Source organism: Brassica rapa, chromosome A05 (assembly GCF_000309985.2).
Source record: "Brassica rapa cultivar Chiifu-401-42 chromosome A05, CAAS_Brap_v3.01, whole genome shotgun sequence".
Lineage (NCBI taxonomy): Eukaryota > Viridiplantae > Streptophyta > Magnoliopsida > Brassicales > Brassicaceae > Brassica > Brassica rapa.
In genome coordinates, this window is record NC_024799.2 from 25,966,127 (window position 1) to 25,993,215 (window position 27,089).

Sequence of the window (27,089 nt, forward strand, 5' to 3'; positions counted from 1 at the left end):
GGTTCATAGCTTTTGACACTCTTTTTGATGAACCAGTTTAGGTGTTTTGACAATTTTGAACACATAAAAACTCATTACAGAATATCGCATACACATCCCCGGCATACCTATGAATAATTCTCCAATAAGCATCATGAACAAAACTCTCAAAAAAGAAAAAAAAAATGTTTTCATATTTTCAAAATAAAGCCTTACTTTCCAACGCCATGTAGTTGAGTGACATGAGTCCGGCGGCATCTTGAAGACAACATTTTGGTTTACTAGTTGATTTGGTTTGGACAAACCGATCAATAAACTGAATTTATTTTCCTAATCAATGTATGAAAATCATATCTAGTTATACCAAATTATATAAAAAATACATGTTAAAATTTAAATCAATGAATCGAACCAACCAAATCTACATGAATTAAGACAAAATTTAGTCAAATTCGTTAAAAAAAAATTATATTCAACCAATAACTAAATTTGATTATTCTACTTTTCCTAACCAAACTGCTCGAACCAAAAAAATTCAAGTGAACCAAACTCGGAGACCTACTACGGTTAAGATTGGTTTTGTAAGAAGTCGCGGTAACTCTTGTTGGCCTTGTCCCGAAAGACAAAATCCATTATTATTCTCCAAGTAAAAAAAAAAAAAAACTTAAAAAGCGGCGAGAGGGCAACCTCAAAATTATTTCCCGACAGAAAGAAAACACACATCAAAAGTAAGTTACTGTCCCAAAACCTCCCAGAGAAACAAGTGTTCCAAAGATGGCTAGAGAAACAAGTTGTTTGACTAGAATCACTGCCGGAGTTGCAATCGGCGGCGCACTTGGCGGTGCTGTAGGTAATTTTTCTCTCCCTATCATTTTCCTTTTTTTCCACTCCGGGGAAAAACCCTAAATCCCTATTTTTTATTAGTTTATCGAATGATTGAAATAATAATCTCGACGAATACATCGATAGATAGATTTTATACTTGTTTGTTGACAAAATCTCGTGTGTGTGTGTTTATTATATCAGGTGCTGTCTATGGAACTTACGAGGCGGTTAGATTCAGGGTAAATGGGATTTTCTAATTTCTACTCTCCGATGACATCTTTTCAAGCTTTTTTTTTTTAAAAATAAAATGAAATATTTTTCTAAAACATTCTGATGAGAGAAACTGGAAAGAATACTGAGGGGATTATGCATAGGATTGTTTGGTTCTTCTTGGTGAATGCATACATACTCACTCATGGATATAGTTGTCTTATGCCTCTGTCTTCACTTTTGAGCATTAACTAATTGACTTGTGCATTTATGTCACCACCGTGTTAGAGAACTTTATTTTGGTCTAACGCTTCAGTTATGATTGTTTTGCTCTTGTTGTGTTTATTTTTGAGCTTGTGAGGATGATGAATTCTAAGTCTTAGCGCTTTATGTCAAGACTAGAACTGCTCTTGTTGTGAAAAATCTCAATTAAAATTAACCGTTTGGGGGATTGTATTATATCACTACTTGGTGATCATTTGTTCCTTCTTTTTTTTTGTTCTGCAGGTACCTGGGCTTATGAAGATAAGGTACATTGGGCAAACAACACTCGGCAGCGCAGCAATTTTTGGGCTATTCCTAGGTGCAGGCAGTTTGATACACTGTGGAAAATAAGCTTTTAAGTTTGGTGTGTCTTGCAAAGTTTCCTGGTGAAAGATTTGTTTATTTTCTGTAAGATTTTGAGCTTTATGAATTATTAAGCTTTTTAAATGAATCGTCTCATGTGTTTCTGCCTCTATGTGAATCAGTTCAATCTATTGGGGTTTGATGCTTCTTATTAATGAATGAGAAGATAGAATCTTAGTTCCAAAATAAAGCGTAGAAACTTTAGTAAAAGAAGCATGTTAAACCCTTTTATTAATGATAAATAATTATCTGTATTCAACCGTATATGCAACAATAAAGAAGCTTTAAATAGTGGGAGTGGATTGATTATTGCACATACACTCAGGAACAGGATACTTTGTAACATCTCTTCCAGCTTTGCTAACCCTTATCTCTGGCTGTCCTAGAGATTGCCTGTGTAATTTCTTCATCATCTTCTCAAACTCTGTCTCAGTCATTGATGTGTTCAAAAAGTATGGGAGCATTTGCCTTTTGTTTGGTGTTATAAGCTTCTTGTGTCCTTCATAAGCTCTGTGACCCTGAAAGATTAGTTAAACAAATGTGTAAACTAAACACAAACATTGAGTTGACCATTGAAACCAGTTAAAACCTTAAGGGTGTGTGTACCTGAATCGCGCGGCCCATGTTCCCTCCATGAGATGCCATGAACACATCACTCTCCTTGCATACTATATAGTCTATTGCTGCCATTATTGAAGCTCGTTTCGCGAAAGGTTTGAGTTCATGGGGCAATGCTATATCGTATTTGTTGTAAAGATGTGGGAATTCACTTGTTAACGGTCTCAAAGCTTCCTTTCCGCCCAGAGGTTCCCCTCCCGCCCAGTAGATCCTCGCGTCTCTCGGTGCTCCAAGTGCTCTAAGCAGCCTAAACACACACAAAAGTAGAACTGAAAACTTATGTCTCTCTCTTAACACATGTAAAGAAAAAGAAAACAGTAGCTCACTCACTCACCTTGTTACTTCCTTGGCATTTAACGGACATAGACCTGCGAGTTTCCTCTCATTAGGTGTCATGCTAGACTTGGCTGTTAAGAGCTCAGGCCGTTTGATCCCTTCTAGTCTTGCAATCTCATCATACTTTGAGCTTAAACCAGTAAGGCAGCCTGTTCTCACCCACACGTCTTTCTCTAGCCGAAGATGAAGCGCAATGTAAGGACCTTTGCTCCTCATCCTCTCTGCTAGCTTCTTCCCCAACTCCATCACCCTTGGCGAGAACTTCAGTGCTTCAAATGCTGCCTAAAACACACATGTTTGTTAACCGAGGAGAAGAAAAAGAAACCAAACACTTTTTGCTTACGTACCTTACAACGAAGCTTCTGGAGATCAGAGGGTAAGTCTTTAGACAATCTTGAATCCAATCTCCTTAAAAGCAAAACTCCATCCCTGTTAAACTGCATGAAACAACAAAGAAACTGATAAGGTAAACCAAATAGTTTTTTTTTTTGAATTAATCCGGTAACCGAAGTCAACCGACAAATCTGTGGGTCCCAGCGATGCCGACATTTGTAGCCAACGGGAATCGAACTACGGATTCACTGTATTGGGGTTATCCCTCAAGTGTCACTAGTCCAACCCCGTTGGTTTAAACCAAATAGTTAACCATAGAAGAGAGTTACTCAAAGGATGTGTGATGTATGAATCTTACTCGTTTTAGATAATGTGAACGTATCCATTGAGGAGAGGCATTGAAAGGCATACCACCATCTTCTGTTGGTCTAGTCATTATTTTATTTGCCGGCAGCAATGAAACTACCTTCACATCATCTGCTAAAACACTCTTGAATCTCTCTAAATCAAATATATCTGAAAACTCACTGCAAAAAAAATAAAATAAATACATTCAGAACATTCTTATGATCCATCTATGTTCAACTTGTTAAAGTTCTTACCTCTCGTCACCCCAAATTAGATTGACTTGCAATACTGGGACGACAAGAACAGCACCTAGGATCCTGGCAATCACAACTGCATCCACAATCTGATTCTTCTGCTGGTTCATCCCACCGGAGACAACCACCATCAGATACTTTCTCCTCTCTCTAACAACCCTCTTGCTCTCTCTCCTGTACGCAGCGCTGAAGTCCAGGCACGGCTTGTATCCTAATCCATCAGGCTGTTTCCAAAAAGCATGTCTAGAGGTGATGATCAGCTTTGAATCACCACCAAAGGTCTCATTCTTCTCCACAACAGCCACTGGTGGTTTTGGAATCATATCTAAAGATGGATCATCTGCATTCGGAATCTCAGCATGAGTACTGTTTGATCGGGTATACGCAATTGAATCCGAGCTCTGAAGTTGACTTTCTTGATGTGGACCGGAAGGAGAAAGACAAGGACCAAGTCGTGATACAATTCCTAAAACAGAAAGCGAGAGGAGACAGAACGCCCAGAGCTTTGGGTTTCTGAGGAGAAGAAACAAGAACTTGGTCGTGTTCCTCTTTGAAGATTTATTGTCTCGAAGAGACGAGGAAGAAACTGACTTTATGATCTGAGCTGGGACTGATATGTAGCTAACTTTGTTCGTATAACTGTTTTTCTTCTTCCATGTTCCCATCGCAAGTTTTCAAACAGAGACGATTTCTTTGCAAAGATGAGGAGATTAGTTACGGCGGGAACAGAGAAGGATGAATGTCTTTGTCGGGTACAACCTCTTCTTACATAACAGATTCGCTTACAAGAAGATTCTCCTCTTATTTTTAAATTCCTGGTGGTATAGTTCAATAATGGAAGTTAGTTGGAATTTTTGTTTTTTAAACACAGGTTAAATTATCGATTATGTATATCTATTCTATTAAATATGGAAAAAATATTCTTAATCCATGAGATAAGTTAGAAATTAGTATGTAACTTTATTTTGACAACGAAATCTATCTATCTACATTATTATTATTATCCTTAATGAATAATTATATTTATTTGTTAGATTATATTACTGATTATAATTTAATAAAATATTCCTATAATTTTGTTCTTCCTTGTTTATTTTATTTGTCTTCATGTTATTCCTACTGTTGTCACACTAACATAATTAAAATATTTATTGGTATAAACATTATCAATTCAAAAATATTATACCATAAAAATACTAATACGTTTAAAATATCAAACTTATAGTGAATAACAATTTTTTATTAAAATGAAATATTTTGTATTATATAAAAGCTTAAAATATTCATTTAGTCAAAAACATTTAGAATGTATTATTTTGAAAATAATCAAATATTAATATAGATTTTCTTCCTGGTAAGTCAATAAATATATATATATATATAGTATTTTAATTTTTAAATTTATATGATGAAAAACTAGTTTCTAGCACAATAAATACTTATTTTCAAATAATAATTATCAAAATCATTAAATATATTTATTTTATTATTTAGTTATCTAATGTTTTATACTTGATTAAGATTTATAAAACTTTATTTCAAATATATTATATTAATTTATGATTAAAAATATCAATATTTTAGCGAATTTGAACGTAAGATCTCAAAACAAAAAAAAAAAGTATTTTGGTAATTATGGGTCACTTTCAAAGATGCACGAACGAACAACACACTCAACTTACATCAATTGACTGAATAAACTATAGACCAATATATATATTTTATTAATATCAACTTCTTTGTCAACTATAATATATTATAAATATAAGAAATACACATATATGTATACTATTTATTAGATAAGTATTTTAAATACTGAAGACTCATTCAAATTATTATTTCAAATAAAATATTGTATAAAGTTTATCTTTTTTTTTTGTACAACTAAAGTTTATCAACATTTGGAATATTCATATAATAAAATAATAATCGTTTTAATTTGCGAGGAAACAAACCGGATTAATGTGTTGATGAGATGGGCCAAGAGTTGTTATAGGCTCAAGAGTCTTTCATCAGATCCAGTAGGAAAAGTGCTCATTCGAGGAAGTTGTCAACAACAATACCATAATCCCTCATATATTACAATGATACAACTTATATGTTGTATGTATCATAGATCGAGCTGGAGATAAATATTTTTCATTGATTATTTTCTTTCTTATTCAACACTTATCCATAAATCAAAATACACAAATCTTTCAAACTTCAAAGTCTTTCTATATACATTGTGTTGGTGTTTATCTGAGGCATGAGATTATAAGTTCAAGTGGACTCAAATTATTAAGAAAAGCCCATTTTGTGTGTATAAAACCGATTATCACTTTAGAATATTATCCTCTACACCAGTCACATTGGCATTATTAAATTTTAGTAATGGTGAGGTTGTCTTGCGTCCTACCGGCAAAGTTCAATGAATGACGTAGTGAGTCCATAAATCTGTGCATATCATCAAGATCATATTTAAATTTTGGAGATGTTTAATATCCAATATATATATAGTGTTTTTACGTAATAGCTATTACCTATTATAAATAATTTGAATTAAATGGTTGATTAGCAAATGAATACATATATTCAAAAAAACAAAATAAAATTAATACATAATTTATAGTTTTATACTGTCAAAACGAATGGGGAGGAATTTAACAATGGCTAGACTTCAAAATGCAAAGCTATGATCAAGGCTAGTAGAGTCGTGGACTCACGTATCTTTGAAGCAAATCTAATAAAATAAATTCAATTATGGGATACCATATATTAACCCCCAATGAGAGAATATGATCCAATTATATATATGTTAAAGTTTATCCTAAAAAAAATGTACGTGTCGTTCTCATTTGCTGCACCTTAATTTTATTCAATATACACAGACTACATGGGCACTTCAGCACGTTTTTGCCGTCTTACGTTTTAAAGTTGTTTTAACGCATGCACGACTTTAAAATTTGAATCTTCGAATGCACAATCATTAGCTCCACAAGTATTGATGCTATGCGAAGCATAATATAACTCCAAGGAAAGCTTTGAACTGCTGGGATTGTTCAGCTAGACACATATTCGAGTGGATCATGTAGCACTAGCAGAAGCTCTAAATAGGAATCTATATTACTTTTTTTTCATAAATGTCCTCACTCAGACAAGGACATAGCTAAGACCAGACAAACGTTGAAGGTTGTCTTTTATTGAAAAGAATAAATTCATAATATTTATTGGCCATGATTCAAAAGTTAAACCCAAGTCATTAACAACAACTCTTCTCCAACGTTTCAAAATATCTTCATGAAATTATACAATAACCCCATAAAAATTCAAAGCTTTCGTTTCAAACCCCAACGTTCCAAAAATCATTATCAGCATCATGAAATTATAAAAACTACCCCAATAAAAATACGAGCTTCCAGATTCAACCCCCACTTTTATCTCTAGATAATCTCTCCTCTCACCTCCGCCTCTCAATCATTCTTTCTCTGTTGAGAGACGCGTGATTTCAATTCAACGCTCCTCTGGAATTTCCATTTCCTTTCAGTTAATAAAATTTCCTATTTATTTAAAGGCGGTGATTCCATCACCTGTCTTTCCATTTTTAGTGTCATTCCTCCTCACGAGATCGAAAAAAAAAAAAAAATCTTTTGTTCTTTTTGGCTTCTTCTTTTCTGTTTCTGAATTTTTAAATTCACAAAAATTAATTTAACTGCGTAGAGAAGAAAGATCAGGTCGAGAGAGAGAGAAAAAAAAAAAGCTTCAAGGCGATAGCGTTTGCAGAACGTGACGAACATTAAAAAAAACATCGAAAGTTTGGTCTGAGAGAGAGCTCGTGCTTTGGTCTGAAAAAAATCGACGAAAATTCAGACAACCAAAAAAAAAGCCCAAAAAGATGTTTGGGATCCAAAACAGGCGAGACCTAACGATGGAGCTCCAATCCCAGATCCCCATCCTCCGCCCCAGCATCCACGCCCGCCGCGCCAACATCGTCGTCAAGTTCCAGGACCTCTACGGGTTCACGGTGGAAGGCAATGTCGACGACGTGAACGTGCTCAACGAGGTTCGAGAGAAGGTGAGGAACCAGGGGCGGGTGTGGTGGGCTTTGGAAGCTAGCAAGGGAGCTAACTGGTATCTCCAGCCGGAGATTCTCATGATCGGCGACGGTATCGCCTTGAAGAAGACGTCTCTCAAGATCTCGACTTTGACGAATGCGATTACGTTGAAGAGGTTGGTTAGGAAAGGGATCCCTCCTGTGTTGAGGCCTAAGGTTTGGTTCTCTCTCTCTGGTGCTGCGAAGAAGAAGTCTACTGTGCCGGAGAGTTATTATAGTGATTTGAGTAAGGCTGTTGATGGGAAGGTCACGCCTGCTACGTTGCAGATTGATCATGTAAGTTTTTGATCTCTTATTATCCAAAAAAGTTTCGATTTTTATTGAGTTTTGATCTCTTATCCAAAAAAAGTCTCAATTTTTATGAAATTTTTTGTTCTTATTGTTTGTGTTTTATGAGTTTTTTGGCTGATTTGTTTGATTGGGTTTGTTGTTCAAGAGAATCTAGGATTTGATTCTCGTTGATCCTTTTGTGTTAGGATTTGTTTTGGTCTGTCTGTTGAGATCTGTTGTTCACTCTTTGTGTTCAGACAATTATTAGATTTTGATTAAATCTTTTTATTTTAGGATTGTTCTAGATCCGTTGTTCATTCTTGTGTACAGCTGAGCCTTTCTTCTGCTATTACTGGTTGATTGATCGTTATTTGGGAATATTTGAGATGATAAGTTGATTCCAATTATCTGATAGTGCAACCTTCTTGACTTTGACGTTGTGTATACACTTTTTGTAGGATCTGCCAAGGACATTCCCAGGCCATCCATGGTTGGATACTCCAGAGGGTCATGCTGCTCTACGACGTGTGCTTGTTGGCTATTCTTTTCGTGACTCTGATGTTGGCTATTGTCAGGTAATCACTCATTCTTTTTTCCATATCCATTGTCTTTAGTCAGTTGAGTTATTTGATCTTAATCAGTGATGTTTTTTTGTGGTAGGGGCTAAACTACGTAGCAGCGTTACTATTGCTTGTGATGAAGACAGAAGAAGACGCGTTCTGGATGCTAGCAGTTCTTTTGGAAAACGTATTGGTCCGTGACTGCTACACGACCAACTTGTCTGGATGCCATGTTGAGCAGCGGGTTTTCAAAGATCTGCTCGCCCAAAAGTGTCCTCGGTATGTCTTTCTTAGTTCTTGGTCCCTGAGCTTTCACCAGCTGACAGATTCTTGTTGTTTGTTTTTGCAGAATAGCAACTCATCTTGACGATATGGGCTTTGATGTCTCTCTTGTAGCCACTGAGTGGTTTCTATGCCTCTTCTCCAAAAGCTTGCCTTCTGAGGTTCTTAAAAAAAAATAAAAACATTATGTTAAATTCTTTGGCTTTGTAAGTTTTGGTTTTATTAAGTATACAGAGAACTTTTGTTTGCAGACAACTCTAAGAGTGTGGGATGTACTTTTCTATGAAGGAGCAAAGGTTCTTTTCCATGCAGCTTTGGCAATATTCAAGGTTCTTACTACTTCTCTTCCTTTGGATCAGCATCGTCCATCCTCTTGAAGATTAAGTATCATTTTACTGATCTCTGTTTTTATTTGGCAGATGAAAGAAAACGAGCTGCTTATGACTCACCAGGTCGGTGATGTGATCAACATAATACAGACCACCTCACACCAGCTCTTTGACCCTGATGAATTATTGACAGTAAGCCATATTCCTAATCTGAGTTTATTATATGTTGAAGATTCATAATCCAATAACATATATTTTTTTGGTTACAGGTGGCATTTGAGAAAATTGGATCCATGACAACCAACACAATATCAAAGCAGAGGAAGAAGCAGGAACCGGCGGTGCTGGCAGAACTTGACCAGAGACTTCGCAGACTCAACTCTCTTAAAGAAACTGGTAAGAACACTTGAATTAAAAAAAACTGTTGGGACTTGAGGGAGAAGATGAGCCAAAAAAAAGTGTACAACAAGGAGGGAGTCCAATGGTTTGTTTGCTTACCCTTCTTGATGGTCTTTTTCTTCTTATGTTAAAGTATATAAAGATAGGGTTTCTAATTTTGAGAGCAAAACTAAAGACCAACAAACAAGATCCATTTTCTGTGATGGTAAATGTCAAAGTTTCTTTCTTTTGCTTTGTTTTACTTGATATCATCAATTTGTGATCTTCATGTTTTCTCATACAATAACCAATTCATTTCTTTCTTCTTTACTTATAAAGGGTACTAATTCTTCAAAGCTAAAAAATATACAAAACTGGTAGAGCAGATGATTCATGAAGATGTTCATATATATTTAAAGTTTCCATGTTTTGAATGATTAGAATAACAAAACAAAATTCAAAATATGTGAATCCCACTTTCTAAGTTTTTTCAAATAATAAAAATCAGACAAATGCAAACAACTACATGAGAGCGACGCTTTATCAAGAGGACGCGGTTCAGTTCTAGATTATTGTTCGATCGGTGCACACGTTTGAAACGAGGCGGGTCCAGTCTAAAAGACAATATGGGCCTTTATAAAACAGAGTAAACATGATGACCCAAATCTTCCTTTATTTATCACGTTTGTCTTTTCTAAAGACAATTTTAAAAAATTCAGACCACCATTTCTACTGGAACACAGCTTCGGAAACGTCTAGAAAAAATGGTCAAAAACTGTATATGATAAAAGTATTGCGGTTCAATTGATGAAAAAAGAAAAGATAGTGGGCTTCAAATAAATATTCCTTCTCTTCAAAGCCATATGATGAGTATAGAATTATAGATGATGCATTCTCTATCAAGCAAATACCTTTTTGTCTTTTCTTTAACTTTCATCTTTTGACCGAGGCAAGTAATCATTTATATCTCAGGATCTAATACAATCATATCCATCAAACACATGTTCAGAAGCTGAAGGACAAATAGACTTGGAGAACAATCATCTTCTTTCTTAAAATCAAGACCAGAGGAAATAAATGTCGCTCTTGTTCTACAATGATGACCGGAAAAAAAAAACGATTCACAATAATATGTCCAACGACAAGAAAAAGGAGATAGGGAGTGAAAAAACAAACACAACTTCTACTGACAACACTTCATCTCATGAGACTTATTCCTGAGTTTTCAAACAGCAGGCCATTCTTTACGGATGTCGAAACTGTAGTTGATCTCCAAGTAGCACTTGTTATCATCATCAAGAAACTGTAACAAAGATTTTGGCATAGTAAGAACAAAGAATGTTATCACAGAGTTAGGATTCTAAACGAATGTCACTATTCTATACCTTAGTTCTAGCAGAATAAGATCCTCGAGCAAACATGCCAGAAGGAGTGGTCTCTTCAGGCATCACGTGGTTGTATGGCTCCGACTGAGGACTAAAGGTTCCAAGCATTTCCTTTCCTCTATCCACTGATTCCCAAAAAAAAGAAGATCACATTCATTATCTCTTAAACAATTAAGAGAATCTAAGACAAACTCATGTGTTTGTTTTTATTACCTTTAACACCGGTCTTCCAAACAGTATTGGTGTACCTAAGACCAGAGACAATGTTGTTTTTAACCTGAAACGTGAATTTCAAACAGTACCTGCTCCCTTCTTTCAAAGTAAACCACATCCCCTTTGGGTTCCCATTCTCCGGAACCATTAGAACAATATCTGGTCTTCCTGGCGATAAGATCACCAGGCTAATGATCTTCACTTCAGGGTCAAGAGTCTCTGCACATATTCAAAAAAATTTCAAAAAAGACAAAATTCTATAAAAAAATTCCAAAAAAGAAACTGAACATATTAAAAAAAAGGACAAAATTCTATAAAAATTCCAAAAAAAAGAAACATTTGTGAACATAATAAACATTATGTATATATAAAAATGTATAATCAAGCAATGCATAATCCAAGATGGTGTTCATATATGAAGGTAAACAACAACCAATCAGATCTAGTCTGATCCAAACATGAATTACAAAGACATCAAACACACACTATACCTCCAATGTTGGTGACATCAACACTTCCAAGGAGCTGTTCTTTCCACTTCCTCAGACTCTCATCATCCTAAAACATCAGATTCATCGAAAACAGATCAATACCGAATTCTTCAAAATTTATAATATTATTATTATATTTAAAAAAAAAAGAGAGAGAGAAGAAAAACCTTATCCTTCTCGAGATGTTCCTTGATAGTGTACTGAGGACCCAATTGTAATTTGGAGTCATCGTCTTCTTCCTCCTCAGCTGCGCTAAGAGAGGCTTCGCTCATTTGCCTCCCCAAGGATCCAGCGCCCTCGTCGTCGGTGCCCTCGTGTTGATGAGACGACGCCGTTTTGGAAGTGTTACCGTCGTCTCCATCTTTCTTGTTGTTGTTGTTGTCGACGAAACCCATGTCCCTGGAACCAGATACAGCTCCAGACATCAATCAAAATCAGATCAAACTCGTCTTCCCCCTCCTCCCCTTCAAAAGCCTTGAGAAGTTTGTTTCCGAAATGTGTTTTTTTTTGGGATCTATTCGGAGAGAGAAGGAGAAAAGACCGAACCTTTAGGGAGTTTGGTTCTGTGTTTAACGGAAAGGAGGAGGAGATTGAGTCATGTGGTGATCCGAGTTATAAGAGAGAGAGAGAGATCGTGAGGGTCACTAACGAGAATTTCACGCGCAGAGGAGACAAAGCCTCGAGCCACGATAAGACAAATCTCTCTTTATGTTTTGTTTTAAAAATTAAAAAGACATTTATCTCTCACGGTCAGGTTTAATTAATGTTTGAATTATTCGGTCCGAGTTAGTCTTAACCAATTTGATATTACCCGGTTTAATTCGGTTTGATTTGGGAAACTAGTTGCAAAAGAGAAGGGCCTATGCGTCTGATGGAAAAGACTAATTCCTACGTCTTTTTCCAAGACATATAAAATGCAACAATGATGTATATGTGTTATCTAAACATGTGGCAAAAGCTATTTGATTCAATCGGTTTCGTTTCAAATTATGTGATTAGATAGACCATTTATCATAGCGATTGTCACTATGTATGGTTGTAAAATCTTTATCTCAGCATTTATGAGGACATTGATCTTAACCTAACAGATTTTTCTCAAAATCTATGGGTTAACCCCTACGAAAATACTGATTTTTCGGTAAATAATCTAATAATGAAGCATATAATCTTTGAGGTTATTTAAAATTTCTAAACACATTCTACATTTTTATTAATGTATATTAAACTCATTTTCATGGTACATGGGCATCGGTATAATTTTTTTGTCAATTAATTTAGTAAAACTTCATAATACTCCCTAAATTGGTGGACTAACCACTATAAAATAGTTATTCTCTAGAAACACGGAGACAAAAATATCCCAAAGCTCTTTGACCTTCATCATATGTTAGTGAAGGATGCAACTATGCATTAAAACATAATTTTCATATTTTTAAATTTTTCTCAAAATCTATGGGCTAATTACCACTATGAAAATACTGAATTTTTTGGTAAATGCTATAATAATGAAGCATATGATAATTGGGGTTGTTTTAAAATTTCTAAACACATTCTACATTTTTATTAATGTATATTAAACTCATTTTCATGGTACATGGGCATCGGTTTAATTTTTTGTCAATTAATTTAGTAAAACTTCATAATACTCCCTAAATTGGTGGACTAACCTTTATAAAATCTCTATTTTCTAGAGAAATGGAGACAACAAAAGTTCCAAACCTCTTTGGCATTTATCATATGTTAGTGAATGATGTAAATATGCATTAAAACAGATTTTTTCTATTTTTAAAATTTTCTCAAAATCAATGGGCTATACCCCTACGAAAATACTGATTTTTCGGTAAATGATCTAATAATGAAGCATATAATCTTTGGGGTTGTTTTAAAATTTCTAAACACATTCTACATTTTTATTAATGTATATTAAACTCATTTTCATGCTACGTGGGCATCGGTTTAATTTTTTGTCAATTAATTTAGTAAAACTTCATAATACTCCCTAAATTGGTGGACTAACCACTATAAAATAGTTATTCTCTAGAAACACGGAAACAAAAAAGATCCCAAACCTCTTTGACCTTCATCATATGTTAGTGAAGGATGCAACTATGCATTAAAACAAAATTTTCATATTTTTAAATTTTTCTCAAAATCTATGGGGTAACCCCTACGAAAATACTGAATTTTTCGGTAAATGCTCTAATAATGAAGCATATGATCTTTGGGGTTGTTTTAAAATTTCTAAACACATTCTAAATTTTTATTAATGTATATTAAACTCATTTTCATGGTACATGGGCATCGTTTTAAGTTTTATGTCAATTAAATTAGTAAAACTTCATAATACTTCCTAAATTGGTGGACTAACCACTATAAAATCGCTATTTTCTAGGGAATTGAAGACAACAAAAGTTCCAAACCTCTTTGACCTTCATCATATGTTAGTGAAAGATGCAAATATGCATTAAAACAGATTTTTCATATTTTTGAATTTTTCCCAAAATCTATGGGCTAACCCCTACGAAAATACTGAATTTTTTGGTAAATGCTATAATAATGAAGCATATGATAATTGGTGTTGTTTTAAAATTTCTAAACACATTCTACATTTGTATTAATGTATACTAGATTTTGACCCGCGCTTTAAAAGCGCGGGATTTGTCGCATTTATAAATATTCTATTTTATACTAATCTATAAATTTTATGGTATACCATGATTTAAGGATCTTACATTATATGATGTGTTTTGTGTTGATATGTAAATTTTAAAAGATTTATTTTTTTATTTATCATATAAATCAGTGTTTTACATAAAGAAATGTTTTTTTCTTAATATTAATGATTTTGGTTGTGCAATACAATAGAAACTCTATAAATTAACATTTCATAAATTAACAAACGTAGTAAATTAATAATTTTTTTTAGTCCCGAATTGTGGTAGTTCAAAATATGATAAAATCGATAAAATAATAAGATAATAATTTATTTAAAAATCTTATGTAAATTTATGGTCCCACTAAAATCATATATTAATAATTTTTATATATATATAGAGAGATATTATATAAATATAAACAGAAATCAAATTTTTATTTTTTATTTTTTATTCACAATAGAATTCATCTTTGTTTTTCTTAACATTTCAATACTTTTGATAATCTTTAGTAAAATTATATCTAAAAACATTTAATTTATATAAAAATATTTTATATACACCAAATAGTAAAATAAAATAAAAGGAAATTCAATTTTCTAAATTTTAATTAATGTATAGTAAATTTTTAAAATGAAAATTTTTTAAATTAATGAATCTATAAATTAATAAGTCCCAACATTATTAATTTATAGAGTTTTTAATAATATTGATTCTTAATTAGGTAATAAATTATATTTTTAGTTTAAATGTCTCATTTTGAATTCATTATATCTTTCACATTTTTATGTTGATACTTTAAATTGCATAACATATTATTAATATACTTTAGTTATCCTATGTTATTATAAATATTATAAGTTCCCAAATTTAGTACCTAACTATTCCTATTTATATTGCAGTATGATACAATATATAATTTAAGTTATGCTGGATGTTTAGAGACATTATTCTTAGATTAACCTAAGTTGGTTTAGACTAAGTAAGACTAAATAAGTGAGCTTCCAAAATGGGTTACATCTACCATTAAAAAAATTAGTAGTTAATTTTTTTTATTCGGTTGGGTAGAGAATAAGAAGATCAAACAGTGGCCCAAATAATTCAGTTATTGCGTTAGAAACATTTCACAAACTTTGTTTTTGTCTCATGTGAGACAAATCGGACGGTAAAAAAAACTTCATTTCTCTCCCTATCAACCGATGATCTTGTCCATTCACCCATGCAATTTCACACCATCAAATCCGATTTCTTCAGGTAACTCTTGAATTTCTTAGGCTAATAGTATCATCTGAATGTGCTTTGACAAACTTCATGAGATATCTAAAAACTGACGTCTCCAATGGCTCCTTACTCTTTTATATTTACCCATTAAACCTTTGATATGTGGCATGGATCTTCTGTTTTCTCGAGTTTCAAAACTGAGTTTCTGATTACCGTAAGTTTAATGTATTTGGAGTTGTAATTTTTTCAATTTCTTATGTCTTTTTCTTTGTTTAGTTGTTGATAGACTTCGGTTGATTATCATAAAGATAAAAAGAGGTAGCTCAGAGCCCAGTTTTTGATAATCGGTTGTCTTCTTTATAAGTTTTTATGTTTGCTCAGTTCATATCTCTCTGAAATCTCTGTTTTGGGATAATAAAAAAGTTTAAAGCTTATAAACATTTATGATTTCTTACATATGATGTTTATGGTTGTCTTCTTGATTCGTTTTAGTTTCTGATCAGTTCAGATCTTTGTGTTGTTATCTTTAATTTGTTGTAGAGTTACACTCATGCAAGCTGTAGGTGCTTATATAATGATTAAACATATGAATAGATAAAAGAATCGGTCTAATTACTGTATGAACTCATTCTCTTACTTGTGTTACCTTGAAGAATGTTCCACCCCTTGTACATGATTCGTTTCTTGAGAATTCACCGAGCTGAATGGACAAACTATGGCGTCGTTCCTTATACTGCTGCATCCCTCCAAGCAACTCCATTGGCTGTTCCATGCGTTAGAATTGGTTGTTTCCCAAGTAACCACGTCATTCTTCCTCTCACATAGACGGTCGAACATGAAGAGGTAAAGAGAATCTCTAGAGCATTCCTATCTTGGTTACTTGTTTCTCAATCATCTTAAATATTATCGTTCAGATTTTCATGGTACTACATAAGGGTTTAGATGGTTGTATATATAGTGAGTGGGGATGTAGGTTTTCGTAGGGATTACACGAATGGAACATGGTGGAAAGATTTGGCAATCTAGAATATTACTTGGAATATACTTCTTTAATGATTCACAGTATATTTTGATTACTAACTTTCCGCATCAAACTATTAATATAGTTAACTGAATATATTGTTGTTAAGCCAGAAAGATATTTATGTGTTTGCGGAGCGAGATTTGAAACTTTGAATTATATCAAAATATTTTTGAAATGTCCTGTTTTATTTAAATATAGATACTTTGAAGATTAGCTTGCATATACGTGTAAGGAAAATTAGATATTGTGATTTGTTATATTCAGTATTTATGTTAACAGAATTATAATTTTCTTGTTTTGCTTTTTTCTTGTTAGTGATTTGTAAAAGATTTGAAACTATCATGATTGGCCGAGTATTTATGATTTAGTTTTTTTTTTGTTTAGATTCTTTTGATCAATTTGTAGACGATTTCAAAAAACTTCCTTATTTTTCTAATTTTGGGTTATTGATTTGAAAATATATGTGCAACTAAGATGATATCCCACGTATATTGCAAATCTCGATATATTCACAATTTAAAGTAACTGGATTTTTTTTTTTGTTAAAGGGTTTGAATTTAAAGTAACTGGATAGTAAAACTTTTATTATATATAAGCTTTAATTGTTATCCAAATGAGTACTTGCTGTTTATTTTTAATATTACTGATAATTAAACAAAATAAAAATGATCTGGGGTTAATGGGTTTGTGTCTATTTCATACTATACATCTCAAAAGGCAAAATATAAACACGAATATGTTCATATATGTTAGATTTTCATATTTCTGAATAGGGCATAATGTTTAGTATTAAGCATCATCCTTATTTAATTGTATCAGAATATCAAAACTTCGAATTGTTGTAATGTGATTGTTGATAGAACCCGATGATCAGAGTCTCAATATTTATATGTTTAGAAAGCACGAAGACCTTTAATGTGAAACAGATGAGAAGTTTGTATAAAGAAAAGAAACTTAATTTATGTCCGTGAAATGGAAAGAAAACTATAGTTGTTTAAATAGATTATTGGAACAAAAAATATTTCATGTAAAATAGAAAAAAATATAAAAGTATAGACTAAAAATATTCCAGTGGCAGAAATCTGTAATTACTTCAAAACTCTAAGGTGACCTCAAAAAGGGTCTTCTGTTTTAATAGTATTGATTAAACTCATTTTCATGGTACATGGGCATCGTTTTAAGGTTTTTGTCAATTAAATTAGTAAAACTTCATAATACTTCCTAAATTGGTGGACTAACCACTATAAAATCGCTATTTTCTAGGGAAATGGAGACAACAAAAGTTCCAAACCTCTTTGACCTTCATCATATGTTAGTGAAGGATGCAATTATGCATTAAAATAGATTTTTCATATTTTGAAAATTTTCTCAAAATCTATGGGTTAACCCCCTACGAAAATACTGAATTTTTTGGTAAATGCTATAATAATGAAGCATATGATAATTGGGGTTGTTTTAAAATTTCTAAAAACATTCTACATTTTTATTAATGTATATTAAACTCATTTTCATGCTACATGGGCATCGGTTTAATTTTTTGTCTATTAATTTAGTAAAACTTCATAATACTCCCTAAATTGGCGGACTAACCACTATAAAATAGTTATTCTCTAGAAACACGGAGACAAAAAAGGTCCCAAACCTCTTTGACCTTCATCATATGTTAGTGAAGGATGCAACTATGCATTAAAACAAAATTTTCATATTTTTGAATTTTTCTCTAAATCTATGGGCTAACCCCTACGAAAATACTGATTTTTTCGGTAAATGCTCTAATAATGAAGCATATGATCTTTGGGGTTGTTTTAAAATTTCTAAACACATTCTACATTTTTATTAATGTATATTAAACTCATTTTCATGGTACATGGGCATCGTTTTAAGTTTTTTGCCAATTAAATTAGTAAAACTTCATAATACTTCCTAAATTGGTGGACTAACCACTATAAAATCGCTATTTTCTAGGGAATTGGAGACAACAAAAGTTCCAAACCTCTTTGACCTTCATCATATGTTAGTGAAGGATGCAATTATGCATTAAAACAGATTTTTCATATTTTTGAATTTTTCTCAAAATCTATGGGCTAACCCCTACGAAAATACTGAATTTTTCGGTAAATGCTCTAATAATGAAGCATATGATAATTGGGGTTGTTTTAAAAATTTTAAACACATTCTACATTTTTATTAATGTATATTAAACTCATTTTCATGGTACATGGGCATCGGTTTAATTTTTTGTCAATTAATTTAGTAAAACTTCATAATACTTCCTAAATTGGTGGACTAACCACTATAAAATCGCTATTTTCTAGGGAAATGGAGACAACAAAAGTTCCAAACCTCTTTGACCATCATCATATGTTAGTGAAAGATGTAATTATGCATTAAAACAGATTTTTCATATTTTTGAATTTTTCTCAAAATCTATGGGTTAACCCCTATGAAAATACTGAATTTTTTGGTAAATGCTATAATAATGAAGCATATGATAATTGGCGTTGTTTTAAAATTTCTAAACACATTCTAAATTTTTATTAATGTATATTAAACTCATTTTCATGGTACATGAGCATCGGTTTAATTTTTTGTCAATTAATTTAGTAAAACTTCATAATACTCCCTAAATTGGCGGACTAACCACTATAAAATAGTTATTTTCAAGAAACACGGAGACAAAAAAGGTCCCAAACCTCTTTGACCTTCATCATATGTTAGTGAATGATGCAACTATGCATTAAAACAAAATTTTCATATTTTTGAATTTTTCTCAAAATCTATGGGCTAACCCCTACGAAAATACTGATTTTTCGGTAAATGATCTAATAATGAAGCATATAATCTTTGGGGTTGTTTTAAAATTTCTAAACACATTCTACATTTTATTAATGTATATTAAACTCATTTTCATGGTACATGGGCATCGGTTTAATTTTTTTGTCAATTAATTTAGTAAGACTTCATATTACTCCCTAAATTGGTGGACTAACCACTATAAAATAGCTATTCTCTAGAACACGGAGACAACAAAAGTTCCAAACCTCTTTGACCTTCATCATATGTTAGTGAAGGATGCAATTATGCATTAAAAACATATTTTCATATTTTGAATTTTTCTCAAAATCTATGGGCTAACCCCTACGAAAATACTGAATTTTTCGGTAAATGCTATAATAATGAAGCATATGATAATTGGGATTGTTTTAAAATTTCTAAACACATTGTACATTTTTATTAATGTATAGTAAACTCATTTTCATGGTACATGGGCATCGGTTAATTTTTTGTCAATTAATTTATTAAAACTTCATAATACTCCCTAAATTGGTGAACTAACCACTATAAAATAGTTATTCTCTAGAAACACGGAGACAAAAAAGATCCCAAACCTCTTTGACCTTCATCATATGTAATTGAAGAATGCAACTATGCATTAAAACAAAAATTTTCTATTTTTGAATTTTCTCAAAATCTATGGGCTAACCCCTACGAAAATACTGAATTTTCGGTAAATGCTCTAATAATGAAGCATATGATCTTTGGGGTTGTTTTAAAATTTCTAAACACATTCTACATTTGTATTAATGTATATTAAACTCATTTTCATGGTACATGGGCATCGTTTTAAGTTTTTTGTCAATTAAATTAGTAAAACTTCATAATACTTCCTAAATTGGTGGACTAACCACTATAAAATCGCTATTTTCTAGGGAAATGGAGACAACAAAAGTTCCAAACCTCTTTGACCTTCATCATATGTTAGTGAAGGATGCAATTATGCATTAAAACAGATTTTCATATTTTTGAATTTTTCTCAAAATCTATGGGCTAACCCCCTACGAAAATACTGAATTTTTCGGTAAATGCTATAATAATGAAGCATATGATAATTGGGGTTGTTTTAAAATTTCTAAACACATTCTACATTTTTATTAATGTATATTAAACTCATTTTCATGGTACATGGGCATCGGTTTAATTTTTTGTCAATTAATTTAGTAAAACTTCATAATACTCCCTAAATTGGTGGACTAACCACTATAAAATAGCTATTCTCTAGAAACACGGAGACAAAAAAGGTCCCAAACCTCTTTGACCTTCATCATATGTTAGTGAAGGATGCAATTATGCATTAAAACAGATTTTTCATATTTTTGAATTTTTCTCAAAATCTATGGGCTAACCCCTACGAAAATACTGAATTTTTTGGTAAATGCTATAATAATGAAGCATATGATAATTGGTGTTGTTTTAAAATTTCTAAACACATTCTACATTTTTATTAATGTATATTAAACTCATTTTCATGGTACATGGGCATCGTTTTAAGTTTTTTGTCAATTAAATTAGTAAAACTTCATAATACTTCCTAAATTGGTGGACTAACCACTATAAAATCGCTATTTTCTAGGGAAATGGAGACAACAAAAGTTCCAAACCTCTTTGACCTTCATCATATGTTAGTGAAGGATGCAATTATGCATTAAAACAGATTTTTCATATTTTTAATTTTTCTCAAAATCTATGGGCTAACCCCTACGAAAATACTGAATTTTTCGGTAAATGCTATAATAATGAAGCATATGATAATTGGGGTTGTTTTAAAATTTCTAAACACATTCTACATTTTTATTAATGTATATTAAACTCATTTTCATGGTACATGGGCATCGGTTTAATTTTTTGTCAATTAATTTAGTAAAACTTCATAATACTCCCTAAATTGGTGGACTAACCACTATAAAATAGTTATTCTCTAGAAACACGGAGACAAAAAAGATCCCAAACCTCTTTGACCTTCATCATATGTTAGTGAAGGATGCAACTATGCATTAAAACAAAATTTTCATATTTTTAAATTTTTCTCAAAATCTATGGGCTAACCCCTACGAAAATACTGAATTTTTCGGTAAATGCTCTAATAATGAAGCATATGATCTTTGGGGTTGTTTTAAAATTTCTAAACACATTCTACATTTTTATTAATGTATATTAAACTCATTTTCATGGTACATGGGCATCGTTTTAATTTTTTGTCAATTAATTTAGTAAAACTTCATAATACTCCCTAAATTGGTGGACTAACCACTATAAAATCGTTATTTCTCTAGAAAACGGAGACAAAAAAGGTCCCAAACCTCTTTGACCTTCATCATATGTTAGTGAAGGATGCAACTATGCATTAAAACAAAATTTTCATATTTTTGAATTTTTCTCAAAATCTATGGGCTAACCCCTACGAAAATACTGATTTTTCGGTAAATAATCTAATAATGAAGCATATAATCTTTGGGGTTGTTTTAAAATTTCTAAACACATTCTACATTTTTATTAATGTATATTAAACTCATTTTCATGGTAAATGGGCATCGGTATAATTTTTTGTCAATTAATTTAGTAAAACTTCATAATACTCCCTAAATTGGTGGACTAACCACTATAAAATAGTTATTCTCTAGAAACACGCAGACAACAAAAGTTCCAAACCTCTTTGACCTTCATCATATGTTAGTGAAAGATGCAATTATGCATTAAAACAGATTTTTCATATTTTTGAATTTTTCTCAAAATCTATGGGCTAACCCCTACGAAAATACTAATTTTTCAGTAAATGCTATAATAATGAAGCATATGATAATTGGGGTTGTTTTAAAATTTCTGAACACATTCTACATTTTTATTAATGTATATTAAACTCATTTTCATGGTACATGGGCATCGTTTTAATTTTTGTCAATTAATTTAGTAAAACTTCATAATACTCCTAAATTGGTGGACTAACCACTATAAAATACGATTCTCTAGAAACACGGAGACACAAAAGTCTCAAACCTCTTTGACCTTCATCATATGTTAGTGAAGGATGCAACTATGCATTAAAACAAAATTTTATATTTTAAATTTTTCTCAAAATCTATGGGCTAACCCCTACGAAAAATACTGAATTTTCGGTAAATGCTATAATAATGAAGCATATGATAATTGGGGTTGTTTTAAAATTTCTAAACACATTCTACATTTTATTAATGTATATTAAACTCATTTTCATGGTACATGGGCATCGTTTTAAGTTTTTTGTCAATTAATTTAGTAAAACTTCATAATACTTCCTAAATTGGTGGACTAACCACTATAAAATCGCTATTTTCTAGAAATGGAGACAACAAAAGTTCCAAACCTCTTTGACCTTCATCATATGTTAGTGAAGGATGCAATTATGCATTAAAACAGATTTTTCATATTTTTAAAATTTTCTCAAAATCTATGGGTTAACCCCTACGAAAATACTGAATTTTTGGTAAATGCTCTAATAATGAAGCATATGATCTTTGGGGTTGTTTTAAAATTTCTAAAAACATTCTACATTTTTATTAATGTATATTAAACACATTTTCATGCTACATGGGCATCGGTTTAATTTTTTGTCAATTAAATTAGTAAAACTTCATAATACTTCCTAAATTGGTGGACTAACCACTATAAAATCGTTATTTTCTAGGGAAATGGAGACAACAAAAGTTCCAAACCTCTTTGACCTTCATCATATGTTAGTGAAGGATGCAATTATGCATTAAAATAGATTTTTCATATTTTGAAAATTTTCTCAAAATCTATGGGCTAACCCCTACGAAAATACTGATTTTTTGGTAAATGCTATAATAATGAAGCATATGATAATTGGGGTTGTTTTAAAATTTCTAAACACATTCTACATTTTTATTAATGTATATTAAACTCATTTTCATGTACATGGGCATCGTTTAATTTTTGTCAATTAATTTAGTAAAACTTCATAATACTCCCTAAATTGGTGGACTAACCACTATAAAATAGCTATTCTCTAGAAACACGGAGACAAAAAAGGTCCAAACCTCTTTGACCTTCATCATGTTAGTGAAGGATGCAACTATGCATTAAAACAAATTTTCATATTTTTGAATTTTTCTCAAAATCTATGGGCTAACCCCTACGAAAATACTGAATTTTTCGGTAAATGCTCTAATAATGAAGCATATGATCTTTGGGGTTGTTTTAAATTTCTAAACACATTCTACATTTTTATTAATGTATATTAAACTCATTTTCATGGTACATGGGCATCGTTTTAAGTTTTTTGTCAATTAAATTAGTAAAACTTCATAATACTTCCTAAATTGGTGGACTAACCACTATAAAATCGCTATTTCTAGGAAATGGAGACAACAAAAGTTCCAAACCTCTTTGACCTTCATCATATGTTAGTGAAGGATGCAATTATGCATTAAAACAGATTTTTCATATTTTGAATTTTTCTCAAAATCTATGGGCTAACCCCTACGAAAATACTGAATTTTTTGGTAAATGCTATATAATGAAGCATATGATAATTGGGGTTGTTTTAAAATTTCTAAACACATTCTACATTTTTATTAATGTATATTAAACTCATTTTCATGGTACATGGGCATCGTTTTAATTTTTTGTCAATTAAATTAGTAAAAAACTTCATAATACTCCTAAATTGGTGGACTAACCACTATAAAATCGCTATTTTCTAGGGAAATGGAGACAACAAAAGTTCCAAACCTCTTTGACCTTCATCATATGTTAGTGAAGGATGCAATATGCATTAAAACAGATTTTTCATATTTTTGAATTTTTCTCAAAATCTATGGGCTAACCCCTACGAAAATACTGAATTTTTGGTAAATGCTATAATAATGAAGCATATGATTTGGTGTTGTTTTAAAATTTCTAAACACATTCTACATTTTTATTAATGTATATTAAACTCATTTTCATGGTACATGGGCATCGGTTTTAATTTTTTGTCAATTAATTAGTAAAACTTCATAATACTCCCTAAATTGGTGGACTAACCCATATAAAATAGTTATTCTCTAGAAACACGGAGACAAAAAAGATTCCAAACCTCTTTGACCTTCATCATGTTAGTGAAGGATGCAACTATGCATTAAAACAAAATTTTCATATTTTTAAATTTTTCTCAAAATCTATGGGCTAACCCCTACGAAAATACTGAATTTTTCGGTAAATGCTCTAATAATGAAGCATATGATCTTTGGGGTTGTTTTAAAATTTCTAAACACATTCTACATTTTTATTAATGTATATTAAACTCATTTTCATGGTACATGGGCATCGTTTTAATTTTTTGTCAATTAATTTAGTAAAACTTCATAATACTCCCTAAATTGGTGGACTAACCACTATAAAATAGTTATTCTCTAGAAACACGGAGACAAAAAAGGTCCCAAACCTCTTTGACCTTCATCATATGTTAGTGAAGGATGCAACTATGCATTAAAACAAATTTTTCATATTTTTGAATTTTTCTCAAAATCTATGGGCTAACCCCTACGAAAATACTGAATTTTTCGGTAAATGCTATAATAATGAAGCATATGATAATTGGGGTTGTTTTAAAATTTCTAAACACATTCTACATTTTTATTAATGTATATTAAACTCATTTTCATGGTACATGGGCATCGGTTTAATTTTTTGTCAATTAATTTAGTAAAACTTCATAATACTCCCAAATTGGTGGACTAACCACTATAAAATCGCTATTCTCTAGAAACACGGAGACAAAAAAGGTCCCAAACCTCTTTGACCTTCATCATATGTTAGTGAAGGATGCAACTATGCATTAAAACACAAATTTCAAATTTTCATATTTAAATTTTCTCAAAATCTATGGGCTAACCCCTACGAAAATACTGAATTTTTCGGTAAATGCTCTAATAATGAAGCATATGATCTTTGGGGTTGTTTTAAAATTTCTAAACACATTCTACATTTGTATTAATGTATATTAAACTCATTTTCATGGTACATGGGCATCGTTTAAGTTTTTGTCAATTAATTAGTAAAACTTCATAATACTTCCTAAATTGGTGGACTAACCACTATAAAATCGCTATTTTCTAGGGAAATGGAGACAACAAAAGTTCCAAACCTCTTTGACCTTCATCATATGTTAGTGAAGGATGCAATTATGCATTAAAACAGATTTTTCATATTTTTGAATTTTTCTCAAAATCTATGGGCTAACCCCTACGAAAATACTGAATTTTTTGGTAAATGCTATAATAATGAAGCATATGATCTTTGGGGTTGTTTTAAAATTTCTAAACACATTCTACATTTTATTAATGTATATTAAACTCATTTTCATGCTACATGGGCATCGGTTTAATTTTTTGTCAATTAATTTAGTAAAACTTCATAATACTCCCTAAATTGGTGGACTAACCACTATAAAATAGCTATTCTCTAGAAACACGGAGACAACAAAAGTTCCAAACCTCTTTGACCTTCATCATATATTAGTGAAGGATGCAATTATGCATTAAAACAGATTTTTCATATTTTTGAATTTTTCTCAAAATCTATGGGCTAACCCCTACGAAAATACTGAATTTTTCGGTAAATGCTCTAATAATGAAGCATATGATCTTTGGGGTTGTTTTAAAATTTCTAAACACATTCTACATTTTTATTAATGTATATTAAACTCATTTTCATGGTACATGGGCATCGTTTTAAGTTTTTTTTGTCAATTAATTAAATTAGTAAAACTTCATAATACTTCCTAAATTGTGGTGACTAACCACTATAAAATCGCTATTTTCTAGGGAAATGGAGACAACAAAAGTTCCAAACCTCTTTGACCTTCATCATATGTTAGTGAAGGATGCAATTATGCATTAAAACAGATTTTTCATATTTTTGAATTTTTCTCAAAATCTATGGGCTAACCCCTACGAAAATACTGAATTTTTGGTAAATGCTATAATAATGAAGCATATGATAATTGGTGTTGTTTTAAATTTCTAAACACATTCTACATTTTTATTAATGTATATTAAACTCATTTCATGGTACATGGGCATCGTTTAATTTTTTGTCAATTAATTTAGTAAAACTTCATAATACTCCCTAAATTGGTGGACTAACCACTATAAAATAGTTATTCTCTAGAAACACGGAGACAAAAAAGGTCCCAAACCTCTTTGACCTTCATCATATGTTAGTGAAGGATGCAACTATGCATTAAAACAAAATTTTCATATTTTTGAATTTTTCTCAAAATCTATGGGCTAACCCCTACGAAAATACTGAATTTTTTGGTAAATGCTCTAATAATGAAGCATATGATAATTGGGGTTGTTTTAAAATTTCTAAACACATTCTACATTTTTATTAATGTATATTAAACTCATTTTCATGGTACATGGGCATCGGTTTAATTTTGTCAATTAAATTTAGTAAAACTTCATAATACTCCCTAAATTGGTGGACTAACCACTATAAAATCGCTATTCTCTAGAAACGGAGACACAAAAGTCCCAAACCTCTTTGACCTTCATCATATGTTAGTGAAGGATGCAACTATGCATTAAAACAAAATTTTCATATTTTTGAATTTTTCTCAAAATCTATGGGCTAACCCCTACGAAAATACTGATTTTTCGGTAAATGATCTAATAATGAAGCATATAATCTTTGGGGTTGTTTTAAAATTTCTAAACACATTCTACATTTTTATTAATGTATATTAAACTCATTTTCATGGTACATGGGCATCGGTTTAATTTTTTGTCAATTAATTTAGTAAAACTTCATAATACTCCCTAAATTGGTGGACTAACC

At 31.5% G+C, this 27,089-nt stretch overlaps 4 protein-coding genes across 4 annotated transcripts; 2 read left to right on the forward strand and 2 right to left on the reverse strand.

The window, feature by feature from the left end:
- The first annotated feature begins 71 nt into the window (after window positions 1-71).
- LOC103870626 (reactive oxygen species modulator 1-like) lies at window positions 72-1,792 on the forward strand. Its single transcript, XM_009148768.3, has 3 exons — window positions 72-829; window positions 1,006-1,043; window positions 1,522-1,792. The coding sequence occupies exons 1-3, from the start codon at window positions 754-756 to the stop codon at window positions 1,627-1,629; spliced, it is 222 nt and encodes a 73-aa protein (XP_009147016.1). The 5' UTR covers window positions 72-753; the 3' UTR covers window positions 1,630-1,792.
- Window positions 1,106-6,664, reverse strand: LOC103870625 (O-fucosyltransferase 24). Its single transcript, XM_009148767.2, has 6 exons — window positions 3,531-6,664; window positions 3,287-3,455; window positions 2,943-3,032; window positions 2,594-2,877; window positions 2,248-2,506; window positions 1,106-2,159 (listed from the first exon to the last, which is right to left on the reverse strand). The coding sequence occupies exons 1-6, from the start codon at window positions 4,193-4,195 to the stop codon at window positions 1,926-1,928; spliced, it is 1,701 nt and encodes a 566-aa protein (XP_009147015.1). The 5' UTR covers window positions 4,196-6,664; the 3' UTR covers window positions 1,106-1,925.
- Window positions 6,665-7,006: 342 nt separating this feature from the next.
- LOC103870627 (growth hormone-regulated TBC protein 1-A) lies at window positions 7,007-9,765 on the forward strand. The gene is made up of 7 exons (XM_009148770.3): window positions 7,007-7,899; window positions 8,352-8,468; window positions 8,554-8,732; window positions 8,803-8,896; window positions 8,987-9,064; window positions 9,155-9,256; window positions 9,334-9,765. Exons 1-7 carry the CDS (start codon window positions 7,405-7,407, stop codon window positions 9,472-9,474), a joined length of 1,206 nt encoding a protein of 401 aa, XP_009147018.1. The 5' UTR covers window positions 7,007-7,404; the 3' UTR covers window positions 9,475-9,765.
- Window positions 9,766-10,434: 669 nt separating this feature from the next.
- LOC103870628 (rho GDP-dissociation inhibitor 1) lies at window positions 10,435-12,229 on the reverse strand. Its single transcript, XM_009148771.3, has 5 exons — window positions 11,699-12,229; window positions 11,532-11,598; window positions 11,041-11,259; window positions 10,828-10,952; window positions 10,435-10,745 (listed from the first exon to the last, which is right to left on the reverse strand). The coding sequence occupies exons 1-5, from the start codon at window positions 11,954-11,956 to the stop codon at window positions 10,668-10,670; spliced, it is 747 nt and encodes a 248-aa protein (XP_009147019.1). The 5' UTR covers window positions 11,957-12,229; the 3' UTR covers window positions 10,435-10,667.
- Window positions 12,230-27,089: the final 14,860 nt, after the last annotated feature.

Coding starts and splice junctions, on each gene's coding strand:
- LOC103870626 (XM_009148768.3), top strand. CDS start 754: ATGGCTAGAGAAACAAGTTGTTTGACTAGAATCACTGCCGGAGTTGCA. Junction 830..1,005: donor CGCACTTGGCGGTGCTGTAG/GTAATTTTTCTC, acceptor TTATTATATCAG/GTGCTGTCTATGGAACTTAC. Junction 1,044..1,521: donor ACGAGGCGGTTAGATTCAGG/GTAAATGGGATT, acceptor TTTGTTCTGCAG/GTACCTGGGCTTATGAAGAT.
- LOC103870625 (XM_009148767.2), bottom strand. CDS start 4,195: ATGGGAACATGGAAGAAGAAAAACAGTTATACGAACAAAGTTAGCTAC. Junction 2,878..2,942: donor TCCAGAAGCTTCGTTGTAAG/GTACGTAAGCAA, acceptor TGTGTGTTTTAG/GCAGCATTTGAAGCACTGAA. Junction 2,507..2,593: donor AATGCCAAGGAAGTAACAAG/GTGAGTGAGTGA, acceptor GTGTGTGTTTAG/GCTGCTTAGAGCACTTGGAG.
- LOC103870627 (XM_009148770.3), top strand. CDS start 7,405: ATGTTTGGGATCCAAAACAGGCGAGACCTAACGATGGAGCTCCAATCC. Junction 8,897..8,986: donor CCAAAAGCTTGCCTTCTGAG/GTTCTTAAAAAA, acceptor TTTTGTTTGCAG/ACAACTCTAAGAGTGTGGGA. Junction 9,257..9,333: donor ACCCTGATGAATTATTGACA/GTAAGCCATATT, acceptor TTTTGGTTACAG/GTGGCATTTGAGAAAATTGG.
- LOC103870628 (XM_009148771.3), bottom strand. CDS start 11,956: ATGTCTGGAGCTGTATCTGGTTCCAGGGACATGGGTTTCGTCGACAAC. Junction 11,260..11,531: donor TGATGTCACCAACATTGGAG/GTATAGTGTGTG, acceptor GAATATGTGCAG/AGACTCTTGACCCTGAAGTG. Junction 10,746..10,827: donor CTTATTCTGCTAGAACTAAG/GTATAGAATAGT, acceptor TCTTTGTTACAG/TTTCTTGATGATGATAACAA.